This window comes from Arachis hypogaea, chromosome 7, assembly GCF_003086295.3.
Source record: "Arachis hypogaea cultivar Tifrunner chromosome 7, arahy.Tifrunner.gnm2.J5K5, whole genome shotgun sequence".
NCBI lineage: Eukaryota > Viridiplantae > Streptophyta > Magnoliopsida > Fabales > Fabaceae > Arachis > Arachis hypogaea.
The window spans coordinates 2,896,604-2,913,562 of NC_092042.1; the positions used below are offsets into that span (position 1 = coordinate 2,896,604).

General features: G+C 29.3%; 4 protein-coding genes and 1 long non-coding RNA gene across 5 annotated transcripts; 3 read left to right on the forward strand and 2 right to left on the reverse strand.

The window, feature by feature from the left end:
• The first annotated feature begins 2,582 nt into the window (after nucleotides 1-2,582).
• Nucleotides 2,583-5,436, forward strand: LOC112701973 (purple acid phosphatase 18). Its single transcript, XM_025752804.3, has 5 exons — nucleotides 2,583-2,986; nucleotides 3,538-4,206; nucleotides 4,441-4,629; nucleotides 4,718-4,806; nucleotides 4,892-5,436. Exons 1-5 carry the CDS (start codon nucleotides 2,828-2,830, stop codon nucleotides 5,109-5,111), a joined length of 1,326 nt encoding a protein of 441 aa, XP_025608589.1. The 5' UTR covers nucleotides 2,583-2,827; the 3' UTR covers nucleotides 5,112-5,436.
• Nucleotides 5,437-5,472: 36 nt separating this feature from the next.
• Nucleotides 5,473-7,265, reverse strand: LOC112701972 (uncharacterized). Its single transcript, XM_025752803.3, has one exon. It carries the CDS (start codon nucleotides 7,147-7,149, stop codon nucleotides 5,758-5,760), a length of 1,392 nt encoding a protein of 463 aa, XP_025608588.1. The 5' UTR covers nucleotides 7,150-7,265; the 3' UTR covers nucleotides 5,473-5,757.
• Nucleotides 7,266-7,787: 522 nt separating this feature from the next.
• LOC112701975 (signal peptidase complex subunit 1) lies at nucleotides 7,788-9,446 on the reverse strand. Its single transcript, XM_025752806.3, has 3 exons — nucleotides 9,249-9,446; nucleotides 8,950-9,008; nucleotides 7,788-8,265 (listed from the first exon to the last, which is right to left on the reverse strand). The coding sequence occupies exons 2-3, from the start codon at nucleotides 8,986-8,988 to the stop codon at nucleotides 7,984-7,986; spliced, it is 321 nt and encodes a 106-aa protein (XP_025608591.1). The 5' UTR covers nucleotides 8,989-9,008; nucleotides 9,249-9,446; the 3' UTR covers nucleotides 7,788-7,983.
• Nucleotides 9,447-11,984: 2,538 nt separating this feature from the next.
• On the forward strand, nucleotides 11,985-13,918 carry LOC112701974 (uncharacterized). The gene is made up of 3 exons (XM_025752805.3): nucleotides 11,985-12,165; nucleotides 12,307-12,633; nucleotides 13,549-13,918. Exons 1-3 carry the CDS (start codon nucleotides 12,078-12,080, stop codon nucleotides 13,731-13,733), a joined length of 600 nt encoding a protein of 199 aa, XP_025608590.1. The 5' UTR covers nucleotides 11,985-12,077; the 3' UTR covers nucleotides 13,734-13,918.
• A 1,768-nt stretch (nucleotides 13,919-15,686) lies between these two features.
• On the forward strand, nucleotides 15,687-16,733 carry LOC112703897 (uncharacterized). The gene is made up of 2 exons (XR_003154704.3): nucleotides 15,687-15,808; nucleotides 16,447-16,733. It is a non-coding gene; the product is annotated as an uncharacterized lncRNA (long non-coding RNA).
• Nucleotides 16,734-16,959: the final 226 nt, after the last annotated feature.

The following is a 16,959-nucleotide window of genomic DNA, read 5'->3' on the forward strand; positions in this document are numbered from 1 at the left end:
CAATGTTTTCTATAATTAATTAATTAGTTAATTTGACCTTTTATATTCATTATTTGAAAATTTATTTAATTAATAATTTTTAATAAAATGATAAATAAATTCAATAAATTCATAATAATTTACACTAATATATATATATATATATATATGGAATTAGAATTCTTTTTTCTTTTAAAGCTTATATAATATAAATAAAGCTAGTTTGTTCGGTAATTATAAAATTATGAAAGATGAAAAAGTATATTAGAATTAATTTTGATTTTATAATATATAGAGAATTATTTTAGTTTATTGATTGTTTTATTAACATAAAAATTAATAACCATTTTAATAAGCAAATTTCTTAATTAAAATCAGCTAAATCTATTGCTTAAACTAGGGGTGCACATGGTTCAACTGATTGAAAATTCGATTTGGCTCTGAATACTTTAGTTATTAATTTAGTGTAATTTTACCAGATTTAGAGTCGATAAATGTCTCAAAAATAGACCCGATTATTATTATTTCGGGTCGGATTCGTTAAACGAATCCGGCTTCATCCAATCCATGTGCATCCTAAAAAAATTAAAAAAGGTATATATGTTTTAAATTAATTTAAATATTATATTATATTAATTATAAGCTTATCGTTATAAATTATTGTTAAAACTTTAAAGATTTGGTTTGGACCCGATATAATTGTGGCTCGAAAATATTTAGATTTTATCGAGTTTAGAGCCGGGTTAAGGTCTAAGAGGTTGTTTGGGTGAACTTCTAAGAAAAAGATCTTTTTTTCGAGTTATCTTTTTTTTTAAAGATCTTATAGAAAAATAAAAGTAATTTTATGTTTGGATATCTCATGCAAAAAAATCTTTTTATCTATCAACTAGTGTATAAACCAGTGCTCAGCACGAAAAAATTTATAAAAGTAAGAAAAAAATTTATATGCTTCGATATTTAAAACAAAAATATAAAATAATTATTATTTTAAGAAATATATAAAATTATTATCAAAATCAAAATTTAACTTAAAAAATGGAGTAATAATTATTTTATATTTTTTAAAGTAAAATAATTATACACTAATACAAAATTAAAAAAAATAAAATATTTACATTAGAATACTATTTTTTCAAACACTTCTCTATAAACAACATTGATAGTTGAATTTGCAGACATTCCTACATGATTTATAAGTAAAACTTTTAAACCTCTCTTACTCTTAACTCTTGAAAGTGCCATATATAATTGGCCATGTGTAAAAACTGGTCTGGGCAAGTACAATCCAACATGAGATAAAGTTTGTCCTTGAGACTTATTAATTGTCATGGCAAACGATACTATTATGGGAAACTGTCTTCGTTGGAATCTAACTGGGACGGTTTCATTTGTTGGTACCATATTCATTCTTGGAATCAAAGCAATATGACAAACATTGTCACTTCACATTCTATGACATGATTTCCAAACTTCCTAACTTGTAGCCTTGTACCATTACAAAGATCACTAGATTGATCAATATTCCTCAGTAACATCACCGGAACACCAACCTTTTTATGTGGAGGCAAACTAGAACAATTTATGCTATTCAGTAATTCAGAGCCATAGAGATCTAGTTGACTCTCCATATTTCCTTCATCCATACATGTGGAATCCGAACTAAGATATAATTTTTCCCCTCAAGAAATGATAGCCATCATATAGTTGTTGACCTCTTCAACGATGTCTAGTGTGGGAGCCAGTATAGTTCTTGCTTTGAAAAAATCTTTTGAGGACATGTTTTCCAAAATATTTGGATAAGAAAAATGAACTAACTCATCAAATGCCTGGTCCGAAGAAGGAATAACAATATCTCTTGGAAGATATATCTCAGATTCACCATCCATATTGTCACCTATTAGACCATCACCAACTTTCAATAACCACTCACCAAATTGATTTTTTCGAGTTATCTTTTTTTAAAAGATCTTATGGAAAAATAAAATTAATTTTATGTTTGGATATCTCATGCAAAAAGATCTTTTTATCTATCAATTATGTTTGGGTATAACAATATAAAAATACTTTTTTGTTAATTTATTACATGAAAAGCATCTTTAAAAATAGATATAAATTACAGCTTTTCAAAAAAATATTTTTTTATTTTTCTAGTGCTTTTATTTTTACTACTAAAAATTTGCCAAACAGTTAAAAAATAAAAAAAAATCTTTTTTTAAAAAAATATCTTTTTTTAATAAAATAATGGTGCCCAAACAAATACTAAAAAGTAGATCCGATATATATTTAGGATTGGATTTGAGTCTGGACAAACGCGATTTCACTCGATCCATGAACACCCCTAGCTTAAACCAATCCATGTCTAGAAACAAACTATTTTATTTTTTAATTAAACATAAATACAAAAATCTATCTAGGAATATTGGAAAAATTTAGTGCACAATTTTTTTAAAATGTCTTTTATTAATAGATATATTTTCTTGTTATTTTGAAGAATAAAATCCTTTTTATTAAAATATTAAATATTTATTATCTTAACTAATTTTATATTTATTATTATATTATATATTTAATCTATAAAAAGATATATTAATAGTCACGGTTACACTGAAAAATCTGAATACACTGAATTTAGTTTTCAGAAACAAGAAATACAAACTTCTCATTTAAGATAAGACACATTACATTGAAAGAGAAAGGACAAATTAGGTGATATCATTCGGTGAAATGGATTCTTATATCTTATGATGCATACAAGATTTTTGTCAACGGTTGAACACAAAGTACAACACTGTGGATTCTTGTCCTTCCTTTTCCTTTTTCCACCATAGATTCATTCACATATCAAAACATGGAACTCCTCAAACTCCTAAGGTTGGTGGTTGCTGTGTTACTCTCTTCAACTGCCACACCAGAAGCATATGTTAGGCCTCTTCCTCGGAAAAACTTGGACTTAGGAGGAGGCTTCAGATGGCCATGGGATTCAAAAACCAATTCTCAACCCCAACAGGTCAAAATCATTTTTTTTTCATCCTCTTCATATTTTATTATTAATCTGTTTTATATCATCCTTTTATTAATATTTGGTTTTATTATCACCCCTATAGTATTTGATTTGTTTCTCTGTTTCTGAATAAGTTTTAAATCTTGGTTGAGTAAACATCACACTTGACTTGTTGGTAACATCGAACGATTGTCTGTAATACTGATAACTTCCTATAGTTTCTGATCATGGATTCAAAATAAATAAATAAATAGCTGAAAGAGGGTAAAGTTGAGACTTGATAGTCTTTCATATGTTATATATATGCATTTTTTTTATAAAAAAAAAGGAAGGAATTCACCTACAAAATAGAATGATTCTTAATCTTCCAGATTGTGCTTCCTGCTTTATGACCATTGTATTTTTCAACATATTTTTTTTTCTCTCTTTATGATAATGTTTTCATGAACAATGACTTCATTCTTTGTAGAAGCACTCACATCAATCTCTTCATGCATGCTCACTTATGCTGCTTATTAAGTTTTTCAGATTCTAAGATGTTGAAATTTCTATTCCAGGTGCACATTTCTTTAGCAGGAGAGAAGCACATGAGAGTTTCATGGATAACTGATGATAAAAACTCACCTTCTTATGTAGAATATGGAAAATCACCTGGCATATATGATTTAGTAGCCGAAGGAGATTTCACTTCTTATAGTTATATGCTATATAGCTCAGGAAAGATACACCATACTGTGATTGGTCCTTTGGAATACAACACTGTGTACTATTATCGATGTGGCGGACAAGGTCCAGAGTTCAAGCTTAAGACTCCTCCAGCTCAATTCCCAATTACATTCGCCGTTGCCGGGGATTTGGGGCAGACTGGCTGGACCGAATCTACATTAGATCATGTAGATCAGTGTAAACACCACGTGTACCTGCTTCCGGGAGACCTTTCCTATGCCGATTATATGCAGCATCTATGGGACTCCTTTGGGAAGCTAGTGGAGCCACTTGCTAGTTCAAGGCCATGGATGGTAACTGAGGGGAACCATGAAGAGGAGAATATACCATTGTTGAAGGATGGTTTTGTGTCCTATAATTCCAGATGGAAGATGCCATTTGAAGAGAGTGGATCAACATCAAATCTCTACTATTCTTTTGAAGTTGCAGGTGTTCATATTGTTATGCTTGGCTCCTATGCAGATTATGATGAGTGGTCAGAACAATACAGATGGCTAAAGGTTTGTTTTTTTCCCAATTGATCAAGGATATACTTTTATAACTAGTAAATAGCATCTTAGATTACAGTTATGGAAGAGAAATCTTATTCCACCATTATTTGGATATATTGATAGTTATCACTCACTTAAATAAGATTTTGGTATCTGTAAAATTAGTGAAATTGGACTCAATTTAGCAAAGACTAATAACTCATTTAACCCCCTTATCGTTTTCGATCTTATCTTCGCTTACAGGCAGATCTATCAAAGGTGGATAGGAAACGGACACCTTGGCTGGTTGTGTTGTTTCATGTACCATGGTATAATAGTAACAAGGCTCATCAAGGTGAAGGAGATGATATGAAGGCAGCTATGGAGTCATTGCTTTATGCTGCTAGTGTTGATTTAGTTATTGCTGGGCATGTTCATGCTTATGAACGCTCGGTATGCTTGCATGCTTTAGTCTTTTATTTTCTTTTTAATCATTATTTATGGCGTTGCGGTCTTAAGTATTGTTTTGTCTGACTGACAGAAGCGCGTGTACGACGGAAGACCGGATCCTTGTGGTGCTGTGCATATAACTGTTGGTGATGGAGGAAATAGAGAAGGCTTAGCTCATAGGTTAGTATGCCAGAAACTTCTTTAGAAACCTTTTTTTTTTCATTATTATTGTTGGATGTATCCTTACATAATTGTACTTTGACAGGTATATAAATCCACAACCAAATTGGTCGGAATTTCGCGAAGCTAGTTTCGGACATGGTGAGCTGACAATGGTTAACTCGACTCATGCTTACTGGAGTTGGCACAGGAATGATGATGATGAGTCAGTAAAAGCTGATGATTTCTGGATAACCTCTTTGGTTAGCTCGAGATGTGTTGATGACAAGAGCCATGAACTCCGGAGTATGCTTATGACACCGTAAAAGCCTCAGATCCGCCGGCGCCATCCCTTAACTTGGTGGATTAGCAATAGTATATATGACACTACTAGCAGCTTGAAAGGACTATATAGAATATAGATTGATGATACTGAAGCATTTAGCATATTGAAACTGGTTCAGATTGTATAGTTGTATATTTGAATGCTCAAAAGACAGAGAAATATAGTTAAGTCATCAACTTTTAGTGTAATGATGATGTTCTCTTGGATGGTGTTACTTGTATTGTGAGAACTTGTTAGCTTGATTTGTGTACATAAGAAGTTTAAGAACTGCTTATATAACCAATGCAAATGTGAGTCTTTGTATTGATTTGTGTCTAAAGCATGGCATGATTGGTCTATCATTGTATAGCAAATGGAGCATAATTTTATCCATACATATTATAATCTAGTAGAATTTCCATGTTGTTTGCAGCTAAAAAATACAGGTAAAATGTTTGTGTAACTATTTTTTGTAGTAATTTGAGTCACAAAAGGTAGAAGTCACACAAAAATGAATAGTTCTATCTCTACTTGGGATACAAGAGCTAAAAACTCATAGGTTTAATGATTCTTAATTCATTGAACATAGTTTCTAGTTTGGGTTAAACAGTTTCTTGTTCTGTCAAATGAAGAAAAGGCCTCATCAACTAGGGAAGAGTTTTGCTCAATCTCTCATCTTTACAACGCCTTTGGTCTCCAACCATGGCCTCAAAAGTGTCCAAGAGTCTATCCAAATCCTCATGATTCTCCTCCCCAAATGCCTTCAATGCATGCACAATGCTCTCAATGGTGGACAAATAACCAGCTTTAGGTTGGTGCCTTACATCACTATACAAGCTCATCTCATTCACTTCTAGCTTCAAATGAGGCAAGACATTCAACCAAGGGTTTTCACTATAAACTCTCTTTGCCTTAGACCATGTTCCATCCAGAACAATCAAGTTCTTCACCTCAAAACCAATAGCATCAAGCTCACCAATAGTAACAGCCTTATCAGAAGGAAATAGTAATGCTGATCCTGGTGGAACCTCAATCTCAAATTCCTCAAATTCTTCCAAATCAATGCCCCTATTATCCAATTTCCTGCTTTGAAACTTCTTCACCAAAAACCCTTTTGAGAGTGCTTCACAAGCTTCATCATGATCCAAAACATAGTCAAAACTTGACAACCAGCTGGATTGAGAATCTGACATCCAAATATGAGATAGAGAACTAACTTTACCATATTTACCAATGTTAAAAGTAATAGCAGGCGTTCCAGCACAATCAGTATCAAAACTTGGAATATTGGAACTTTTCTCAACTTCACCATTCACCAATGCACCATAACTTTGCAGCCCAACTTTTCTAGCACTATCAACCAAGTTAAAATCTTCCTCAGCAAACAACTTCTTGGTTTCTCCATAAACACCACAATTTGGATCAGAATCCGAATGAACCAAAATTTCCCCAACTTCACCATTCACCATTGCACAATCATCATCATCCTCACAAACACCATTTTCCAAACCACACTTTCCACCACTAGAATCAACCAAGTTACAATCTTTCTCGCAAAACAGCTTCCGGGTCCCTCCAGCTTTTTCAAACTGACGACAAAGCAACCCATTTCTTCTCACATTGCGAACCGAAGAACCCGATTTGCAATACTTCGGGTCAATTAACCGAATCACAAACCGGGCACCGAAATTAACGTCTGAAACTGTTGCAACAGTGAGGTTCTTGAGTCCCAGCTTGGCGATTCTAGTGGAATTAAGGGGATGCTTGCTCTCCAATGCGTGGTGCAAGATGGTTACTTTCACGGAATTCTCGATTCCAGAGACCCGGATCCGAGAGCAAAGGCAGGTTCGAGCGGGTTTGGAGCAAGAGGGGCAAATCGGTCTTTTTGATTTGTTGGACTGCGTCATAGTCGAAGACATGATAAGGGTTCGATGAAAGAGCTTGCGTGAGTGCAAAGAAGAAGAAGAAGGAGGAGGAGGGCGGTTGAAGAGGAAGCCGAACCGGGTTTTGGGTTGGATCCGGGTTCCTAGAAAAGGCATCGTTTTTTGTTTTAGGATTTTGGTTAATGGTTTGTGTGCTCATCGTCTATCCTTAGTTTTGGAGACATATAATTGTAAGATATATAAACCTCTAAATTCGTATAAATAATTTTTGTGTTAAACAATCTTATTTTCTAAATTTATTTATGACTATACTTATTTTTTATTGTGATTAACTTAGCTCAGATCCCAACAACAACCCATTAAAACTTTTTCTTCTAAAAAAAAAAGAATGAAATAAAACCTTTCAAATAAATCAATAAAAATACTCTTCCAATAATGTAGTTGATTCTTGGCCTTCTGTAATAAAAGTACTATTCGTGTGTTTGAATACGAATTTGAAGTGATAAAAAAAGATGTCATTTGACCTGTGAAACTAAGTTTATTACTTTATTTCAGCTATAAATCCTTAGACCAAAAATAAATAAAAGTATAATTTTAATCATTTTTCCTAGCTCTATGTTACACATCATTTACAACAAACTAAAACGTAGAAATGAGCCCAGGGAAGTGGAAGAGCATTACTAGTTTGAACTTCGTCTTTAGAAATATACGCATCAACTTGAATATGTATCGATTTGGTCGTTTTAATCATAAGAGTTCGACGCAGCATATTTAGTTCATGAGAAAGATTAAAATTGTATACTAAGTTACCATCACCGAGAGGACAATGTTCCTCTAACCCCATTAATTATATTATCAATATCTAAAAGAGATTAAATCATTAAACTAAAATAGGATGCAAGTTACTGTCAAAAGTATAAACAATTAAACTTTAAAATCATGTATTTCTAGAACCACAATAAGTGAAATTTTCTTTTGCTATTCTAAGTCTTACTTCTTAACAGCTTTCTTCTTTGAAGTTGAGTTTGCAGACGGTGGCGGCTTCGGATGCTTCTCTACCTCGCTTGGGTCCAACCACTGGAGAGGATGGCGATTGTAGAACGGCCAATTAGGGACGGTCACCAATGTAGTTAGAACAACACCACCAAAATATGTGAGGATCATCATTTGAAAAGAAGCCATAAAATATCCAGTTGTGAATGCAACCACAGCAAAGGAAAGCAGCAATATCTGCATCAGCTGCTCTGCTAGCTTTTGTCCTTGCCAATCCATCTAATGAAAGCCAAAGAAAAGTTAAACAAAGAACACTAAATCACACTCTGAATCCAAAAGATTGAAAGCTACCACACCAGAAAACATAACATTTGCAAGAAGTTACAACAAAAACTTTCAAAATCTTTTAAAGAATTATTTATTTTTTTCTTAATTTCTTGTGTCCTTACAGATAATATTGCATCTAATTACAGGCCAACAGCCAAGAAGAACATGAAGGTCCAACCTATCATGAAGGGATGGCAATGGGACGGGTTTTCACGCTACCTTACCCCTCCACATCCTAATTAGACAAAAAAAATCCGCCTAACACTTTCCGCGAGTAGTAAAACCTTGCACCCTAACCCGCCCTGCAAGTACCTGCCCCGCCCCTTTAACCTCTAAAATCCAACATACAAAATTAAATTTCATGTTATATAACAATGATTAAAGGACGAATTTGATTAAAAAAATCTTTCGGAGACCAATTCGAAGAATGAGTAATCTTTCAGGACTAATTTGATCATCTACTCTTCAAAATTTATATAACAATGATTAAAAAAACCAAGATTCAAACCACATACTCACAAAAACAAACCTAATGTCAAGTCAGTAGTCACTAAACAAATTAACACAAGACTCAAGAAGTTGCAATATTGCAACAAATCATAATTAAATCATATTAATAAGATTTGAATTCATCACCCTTTGCTCACTTTCCATCTCTCCATCATCATTAATCATTTGATAGTCAAGTTTGAAACCTAAAAATCGAGTGACATATTATTCAATTATGTAAAAATTAATATAAATGAAGATTAATCTATCAAAAAAATCTAAAGTAAAACACACAACCAAAGTAGTTCAATCGAGAGCTGGATTTTAGACAGAGAGACATGCATAATTTAGAGATTTGAACAAGGGGAAGATCCAGATAATTAAAAAAACAAGAATCAAGCTATAAAAAAATTGAAAATTGAGAAATTAAAGTAAAACAAGCTCACGAGTGGATCAGAGGCGTAGAGCAGAGGAGGAAGCAAGGCTGGGAAGCTGGGGGAGGAGGTGACGCCAACGATTCGCGGTGACGGACGGAAGAGAGGTGAGGCTGACGGATGGAGCAGAACCCAGAAAGCCGTGGCGGCGCATCAGAGGGAAATAAGGATTAAGAAGTCAACAAACCCTAATTTCATATATTTTATTTTACCTTTTTTTACTAATTAAATTATTATATACAATGATAATTTAATTAACATAATATTTTAATTATTTCACAAATTATATATTATATAAATATAAAATAAATTAACTTAAAAAGATATTATTAATCGGTATAAATAATAAATAAAATTAAGTTGATTCGATTTACATATATATAGGTTGTATTAGTAATAAATCGAAATTAATATAAAATATATATATATAAATCGAATTAATTTTATTTAATTTATATTAAAAACATATAAATTTAATTTACATCAAAAGTGAAATGAGATATGTATATAATGAAATTTAATTTAAAATATCGATATAATTTTTTTATTTAATTTATCTACATAAATTTTTCAATTTTTCAATTACATTTAAGTCATTAATTCCATTGGTCTTCATATATGGTGCCATATATTAGGAAGTACCGATACAACACGCGATACGGACACGACACGACACAGATACGTCGATACGTTCTTTTTATAAAAAATGGATACGACACGTTTAGGATACGTTGTGAATTAAAATTTAAATAATATATTAAATTAATAAAATATTATATTGTAAATATAAGAGTAAATATAATTGCATAAAAAGTCTTAAAATTATGCAATTATTAAAAAAAATAAAAAATTTTAATCTACTCTTGCCATCTTGCTAGCAGAAAATGTATCAATTTTTCCCCTCCAAGTCCATCATGAATCAATTATAAAGAAAAAAATTGGTTAATCGGGCCATAAAATCACAAAATTAATTTAAGATTTGCAGTCCAGCAGAAAGATCCGTCTCATGAACATCTGGATCGGGTCGGACTTGTTCGGATTCATGGCTGCTCCACCAAGATTCGGGTTAGACTCGTCCAGATTGGTGACTGCTCCATTAAAATTTTGCACTGCGAGAAGACACGCCACCAATACGCTCGTTTGAAGTATCCACCGAGTGTCGGTATCGAATTCGTGTCCGACACGGATACGCCGGCACCATGAGAGAATCCGTGCTTCATAGGCCATATATAGGCAAATCTGCATATATATATTGAAATAAATAATAAAATTTCTCTTCCAATAATGTAGTTGATTATTGGCTTTCTATACTAGCCAAGTGACTATGCATATTCAAATAATTGTCTCTTGCATGTTAGCAGTTATTACTATGTCTTTACTATTCATGTACAGGAGGAATATTGCATTAGTTATTGCATTCCCCACCTTTTGTGTCATTCTCACTTTTTCTTTCGAGGAGTACTATAATGTTTTTAATATTGTGTCTAAATTAAAAGAAAAATAAATAGATAATATTTAACAGATTTTGTTTTTGATATTAGAATAATAACGATATTTTTTTTTAAATGTGGGTTGATGGAGTGTTATTTTCAAATGTGAAACTATTTAATTAGATAAACAAAAATCGAATCATTCAATTTGTGAGAAGTACAAAAATCGGACCGTTCAATTTGTGAAAATAAAGGAATCGGACTGAGAGATTTGTCAGAGTACATAAATCAGACCAAGAAATTTTTGTTAAAAAAAATTAAAAAATTTGAAGTATAGAAATTAAACCCTACGATTTGTGTATCTTCCACACTTTTGTAAAACATCAAAAATTATAATATTAAGGTATATCACTACTTTTACTTCCATACACACAAAAAAATATCAATATTTAATAAATTTTAAATAATTTATTTTTTATTTTAAAAGATAAATTAGATAATTTAAGCATCACAATAAAAATATCATATAATTTATTTTTTTATTTATCTTAAAAAGGGATAAAATAACATAAGACTCGAGATAGCATAGATAATATTTAAATAATAATATTTATTTAAAATATAATTTTTATGTTTTTTATTACTTAACCTAAGTTTTTAAAATAAATCTTTTCATAACATGTACAATTTTTATGAGAAAAAATATTTAGAGTTTAATCATTGTTAATTCTCAAAAGAAAGAATATGATACGTATAAGATAAATAAAAAAAAGTTAAAATAAAATATTTACATAAAATTATTTACTCAAACTCAACAAATTTTTTTTATGTAAATGATATATTAAAAAATATAATTATTTGTATATGTTTTTTTTTTTAATTTGGACTTTTACGTAAGAACTTTTATAATGGTACTATATATTAGGCTGCATTATAAAGACAGGGTATTGAGACACAAAATTGTATTTGACAAAAAAAAATATGGATAGAGACAATGTGTGTAAAGATATTGAATTAGTGTATTTTGTATCTATTTTGACAGGAGGCAATAATTTTCTCTAATTTTAATTTTTTATATGTAAATTATATGTAAATTTTAGTTTAACTCCCTTTAAAATTTTATTTTAGTCTTATTTTATTGTGTAAATATTTTTTGCCCCTCCAATATTTTATCTAGCTCCATTCCTATTGTTTTCAGTGTCTTATTCTGTCATATTAATGCAACCTTATAGGTCTAGTAGTGTATACTACTTGACAGTTCGTTAGGTTTCTATAAAGGCCAAGTTGACCATGCATTTTCAAATGATATGATCCCTTAAACATAGCAATTGTGTATGTCATTAACTTATTATCATATAGGGTCTTAAGCTATATAAAGGATTGTTATTACATAAATTGTCTTATATTATCAATGGCTAATTCTAAGGACTATATTTCGTTTGTTCTTCTTTGTGTTTTCCTCTTATCTTCACATGCCTTGGAACATGAATTATCCAAGGGTGAGTTTTCTTATTTCTCTATTTCTCTTGCACAAACTTTTAATTTCCAACTCATTTTTGCATATTCTATTTTCTAAATGAATTTACATTGAACACGAATAACACATTTTGATTGAATGAATTTTTTTCTATATTAATTAGAGGAAAGAATTTCAACACTACGTGCTATGAAGGTTCATGGGTTAGAAGGTTCAACAAGTGACTCAATTCACAATGGTTTTGGTTATTATTATTATCCAAATCAATGGGGTAGTATTCCTCATCCCCCTCCTGGTTCGAGGTATAGTCCGAAAAGGCCACCACCTCGTCGCGGTGGCCCTCCTCCTCTTCCTCCTCCTTCAAATTACTATCCTCGCATGATGGGCTTCCTCCTTCCTTTTCACACTCCATTGCTTCCTATGCACACTCCATTGATGTCTTTCTCTGGTGATTCATTTGGTTACCAACCCTTAAACATAAAAGATATAGGTAAGACATACGCATTTTAATGACTAACAGTTTTATAATTAATTTTTTTATAGTATTTTTTTATCTGGCAAGTTAAGGATTAATTATAGTGTATTTGAATTCTATTTAAGAGTTATCGCCGACTAATAAATTTATTGTGTGTATAAGACAAAATTCGAACGTCTGACACTTGTTTAAACGGACCAGTAAACTAATACTAAACCAACCGAAATTAATTAGTTTTGTAGTTAACATGACAAAAAAAATTGTCCATAACTATATATTATTCTCTCTTTAATTTTTGAAAATGAAAGTGAAAAAAGGGTGATTGGTTAATTAAGGTAGCATTTGTTTTGAGATATTGAGATAGAGATTGAGAGACTGAGAAACTGAGATTCAATATTATGTTTGTTGGTTCAGGTACTAAAATTTCTATTTCTGTTTTCAAAATTTCAGTATTTCATTACCTCCAAAAAATGAGGACACAGGAGACTAAAATTTTTAGAGATGAAGACTGAAACTTTAATAATATTTTATACTTAAAATACCATCATTTTAAATTTTACCATTTGTACAAATTAAATTAGAGTTTCATTATTGTTTTAATTTTTATCACCTATTTTGCACCAAACATAATATTGAGATTTATTTTAATCTCTGTTTCTTAGTCTCAGTCTTTCCGTCTCTCCACCAAACACTACCTAAAAAATTGTTAATTTGAATTACTTGTCTATCAAGAAGTAATTAAACAACACATCTCATGTTTTTGTTATATATATGTATATTACACTTATTATTTTCTTTACACTTACTAAAGTATCATATAAACAATATAAAAACTTAATTAGTTATAACGTTCCTAAAATCTTATTATAAAATATTTGAATATTATTCTTCTAACTATTATTATATGGTAAATAATAAATAAATTTGTAGAGCCAGAAGAAAGCTATGATGAGGGTAGAAGTGTTATGAGGCATCGGAAACTGACGAGGCCTTCAGAAATTAAGTGGAGATTTTTTCATGCTTTTCCACTCAAAACTTCAAGCACCATGCATGCATATATAGATGGTGGTAAAATGGGTCATGGAGACACTGCTAATAAGGAGACAATGAACTAATTAATGCCGTCAATAAATTAAACATTTACATGTTATGTTGTCTATGGCAAATGCATAATATATATGATATGATTATGTATCATGCCCTATTTAAATAATATTATTGATCTTTTGTGGCCATATAATTGTCCAGCAGTGTTGAAATAAAAGCATAAATATATATGTTAATTTGTTGTTGGTTTTTATATTGAGTCGTGTAATTATATATATATGAATTCTATATTTTTTAATTTAAAAATTTATAATAATTTATATAATTACCTCATTATTGATTTCAATTTAACAAATTAATAATTAATAATTTTATTTCTATTCTGTGCATAGCACATGTTATCAAACTTGTTTTTAAAACAATTATTTAATTTGAAACGAGCAGCTTTTGGATATCTTTGACGACTTAAAACTCTTAATCTCTCATTCGACCGACGATGACAATAATAAAAAGAAGAAAGGGATGGAACCTCATATATTTTAAGGGACAATGACCCCGTTCAAAATTTTTCATGTATATAATCTTCTAATTTTTATATTAGTTCTTTCTAATTTTATTTTTTTTTACCTTTTAAAGTTTTTTTTATATTGACCTCTTTTAAAAAACTATTCTAGCTTTGTCCCTGGTAATCATAGAGTTTGATTTTAATAGTCATGTAATTAAATTTATGTATTTATATGATCTTTTAAATAGTAAATTTAAAGATGAATTATTTTTGCTAATATGACAATATATGATTGATTGTTGTTGTAATTTTAATAATAAATTAGTATTTTACTTGTAATAATATTACGAAAATATATATATTTTTAAATTTACATTACTTTGTCCTGACATTATAAATTATGATACAAAAATATTTATAGACTCAAACTATTTTTATAAAAAGGTCGTAAGGGATAAAAATTTTCATCAACTAAGAAGATTAGAATTTTTGTAGATAAAAAATTTAAATAATAAAATTTTTTGTTTTTATTTTCATGTGAAAGAGTTTAATTATTTATTAATAATTAATTTAACATTCATTATCTAAAACTTAAAAGAATTTAACGTATATACTTTTATATTTGATTAGGTATTAAATTTGTTACACAAATAAAAACAATCAATTTTCATGTTTGTTATTTAAAGATAATATTTTTTCTCTTTATCTATATAAAAATAAAAATATAATTAGATATTAGTATAAAAAATTATATTGATAGTTATAAAATTAATACAAAATCAAATTTTTTAAACAATTGAATATTAATTTTAATTATTGATCATAATATTAATATTCTCTCTAAATTATATGAATTAAATATTTAAAAGAAGAAAAATAAAAATATATATTAAAAAGATAACAGTAAAAAATTTAAAATTTAATAAAAAAATAAAATAATATATATATAATAATATTTTTATGTGAATAATATTACGAAATATTTTTTAATGATAATTAATTATAAATTTAATATATTCTTTATAATTTTATGAATTTATTTAAATTATATTATTTTATTATTTTTGTTTAGAACAAAAAGATTGAGAGAAATAGAGATTGAAAGAGAAAAAAAAGAGAAAGATAAAGGGAAAGAGGTAGATAAGCTAAGAAAATGCAAGAAGGAGTTTATTAATTTTTGAGAAAATTTTTTTTTTAGTTGTAGTGAGAGAGTGTCATGTGACACAATTTGATTGTTAAATTAATAATATAATATAATTATATTTTAATTTTAATTTTAATTTAGTTTTAATTACAATTAGATAATGTTATGTTGTACATTTTAATTGTCAAATTTATAATTAATTATTGATAATAATATATAAAAAAGATAAAATAAATAAATAAATGAGAGATATAAAAAAATTACTCTTTAATTTAAAAAATTTAATTCCAATTATAACCATAGTTAATAGTATTATTTACTCTTGGCCTTCAATAATGGCCAAATATATATATATATATATATAGCCAATTGGACTTGCATTGCATATGTCTATGAGTGTGATCACATGGATAGGTCCAAGGTTATTGTTTCCTTTGTTCTTCTTTTTGTTCTTCTCTTACCTTCACATGTCGTCACACATGAATTGATGAAGGGTGAGTCTTCTCTTTCCTTATTTCATCACCAATAACCCAAACTATATGCTTTCCACTTTCCATATTATTATCTTTGTATATTCCTTTTTTCTGATCTATTATTATTATTATTATTAAGCATAAAATTGATTTCCATACCCATTAATTGTTAATTATTAGTGCAAAAAATTGCCATTTTAAAGTGATAATATATATATTTTTAATCTTTAATTAAAAATTTTTAAAGACAGCTGCGCAATCATCCAACAAATTGAATTTGCATTCTATTATATTTGTATAAATATTTTTTTTCCCGTATATGCATTCTATGTTGAAGGCTCAGGATGATGATGGGTTGGAAGATTTAACAAGTGATTCAATTGATTAATATCTCTATAATTTAGGAGGAGTGTTATGGATCAGTAAATTTTATGTTTTGTAGTCATTAATTAATCATTATTAATATTTTTAATAATGTGAGATTAGATCTAAATCATCTAATAATGTGAAATTACTCATTTTTTTATAGTTAAATATTGGCCAAATTTCAATAAAAATGCTCATCCCCTATAATTTTTCATAATTTAAAATAGACGACTCATCATTATATTCTGTTACATGAAGTTGAAAGAGATTTTTTTATGATACTTGTTCAATAGGTTATTATCCCGCCGCTAATTATAACGATCCGCCGCCGGCTTATATATATGATCCATGGGCCAATTTTCGTCATCTTCCTTCTCCTCCTCAACCAACCAAGAAGTCACCTCGCCATGGTTCTCAGCATCTTCATCATCATCATCATCCTCATCCTCATCTTCGTCCTTGATCTCCTGTTCATCCATAACCACAACATATATAGTTCTTACGTTCTTGATCATTTACCGTTATTCCACTTATTAGTATGTAATTTGAAAAAATAATAGTAGAAAAAATGTTTGGAGTATTTGGTTTGCAATTTTATCTTCAGTTTTTTTTTTAGATTTTATAAAAAAAAGTAAAAACAATAAAAATCTATTTTTTATTTTTACCTCTTGTTTTTACTTCTTATTTTATAAAATCTAAAAAATAAAAATACTGAAAATAAAAACAAAAAATAAAAACAAAAACCAAACATATATTTATTTTTCTTTTATGAGATATCTGAATGATATTTTATTTATCTCTATTTA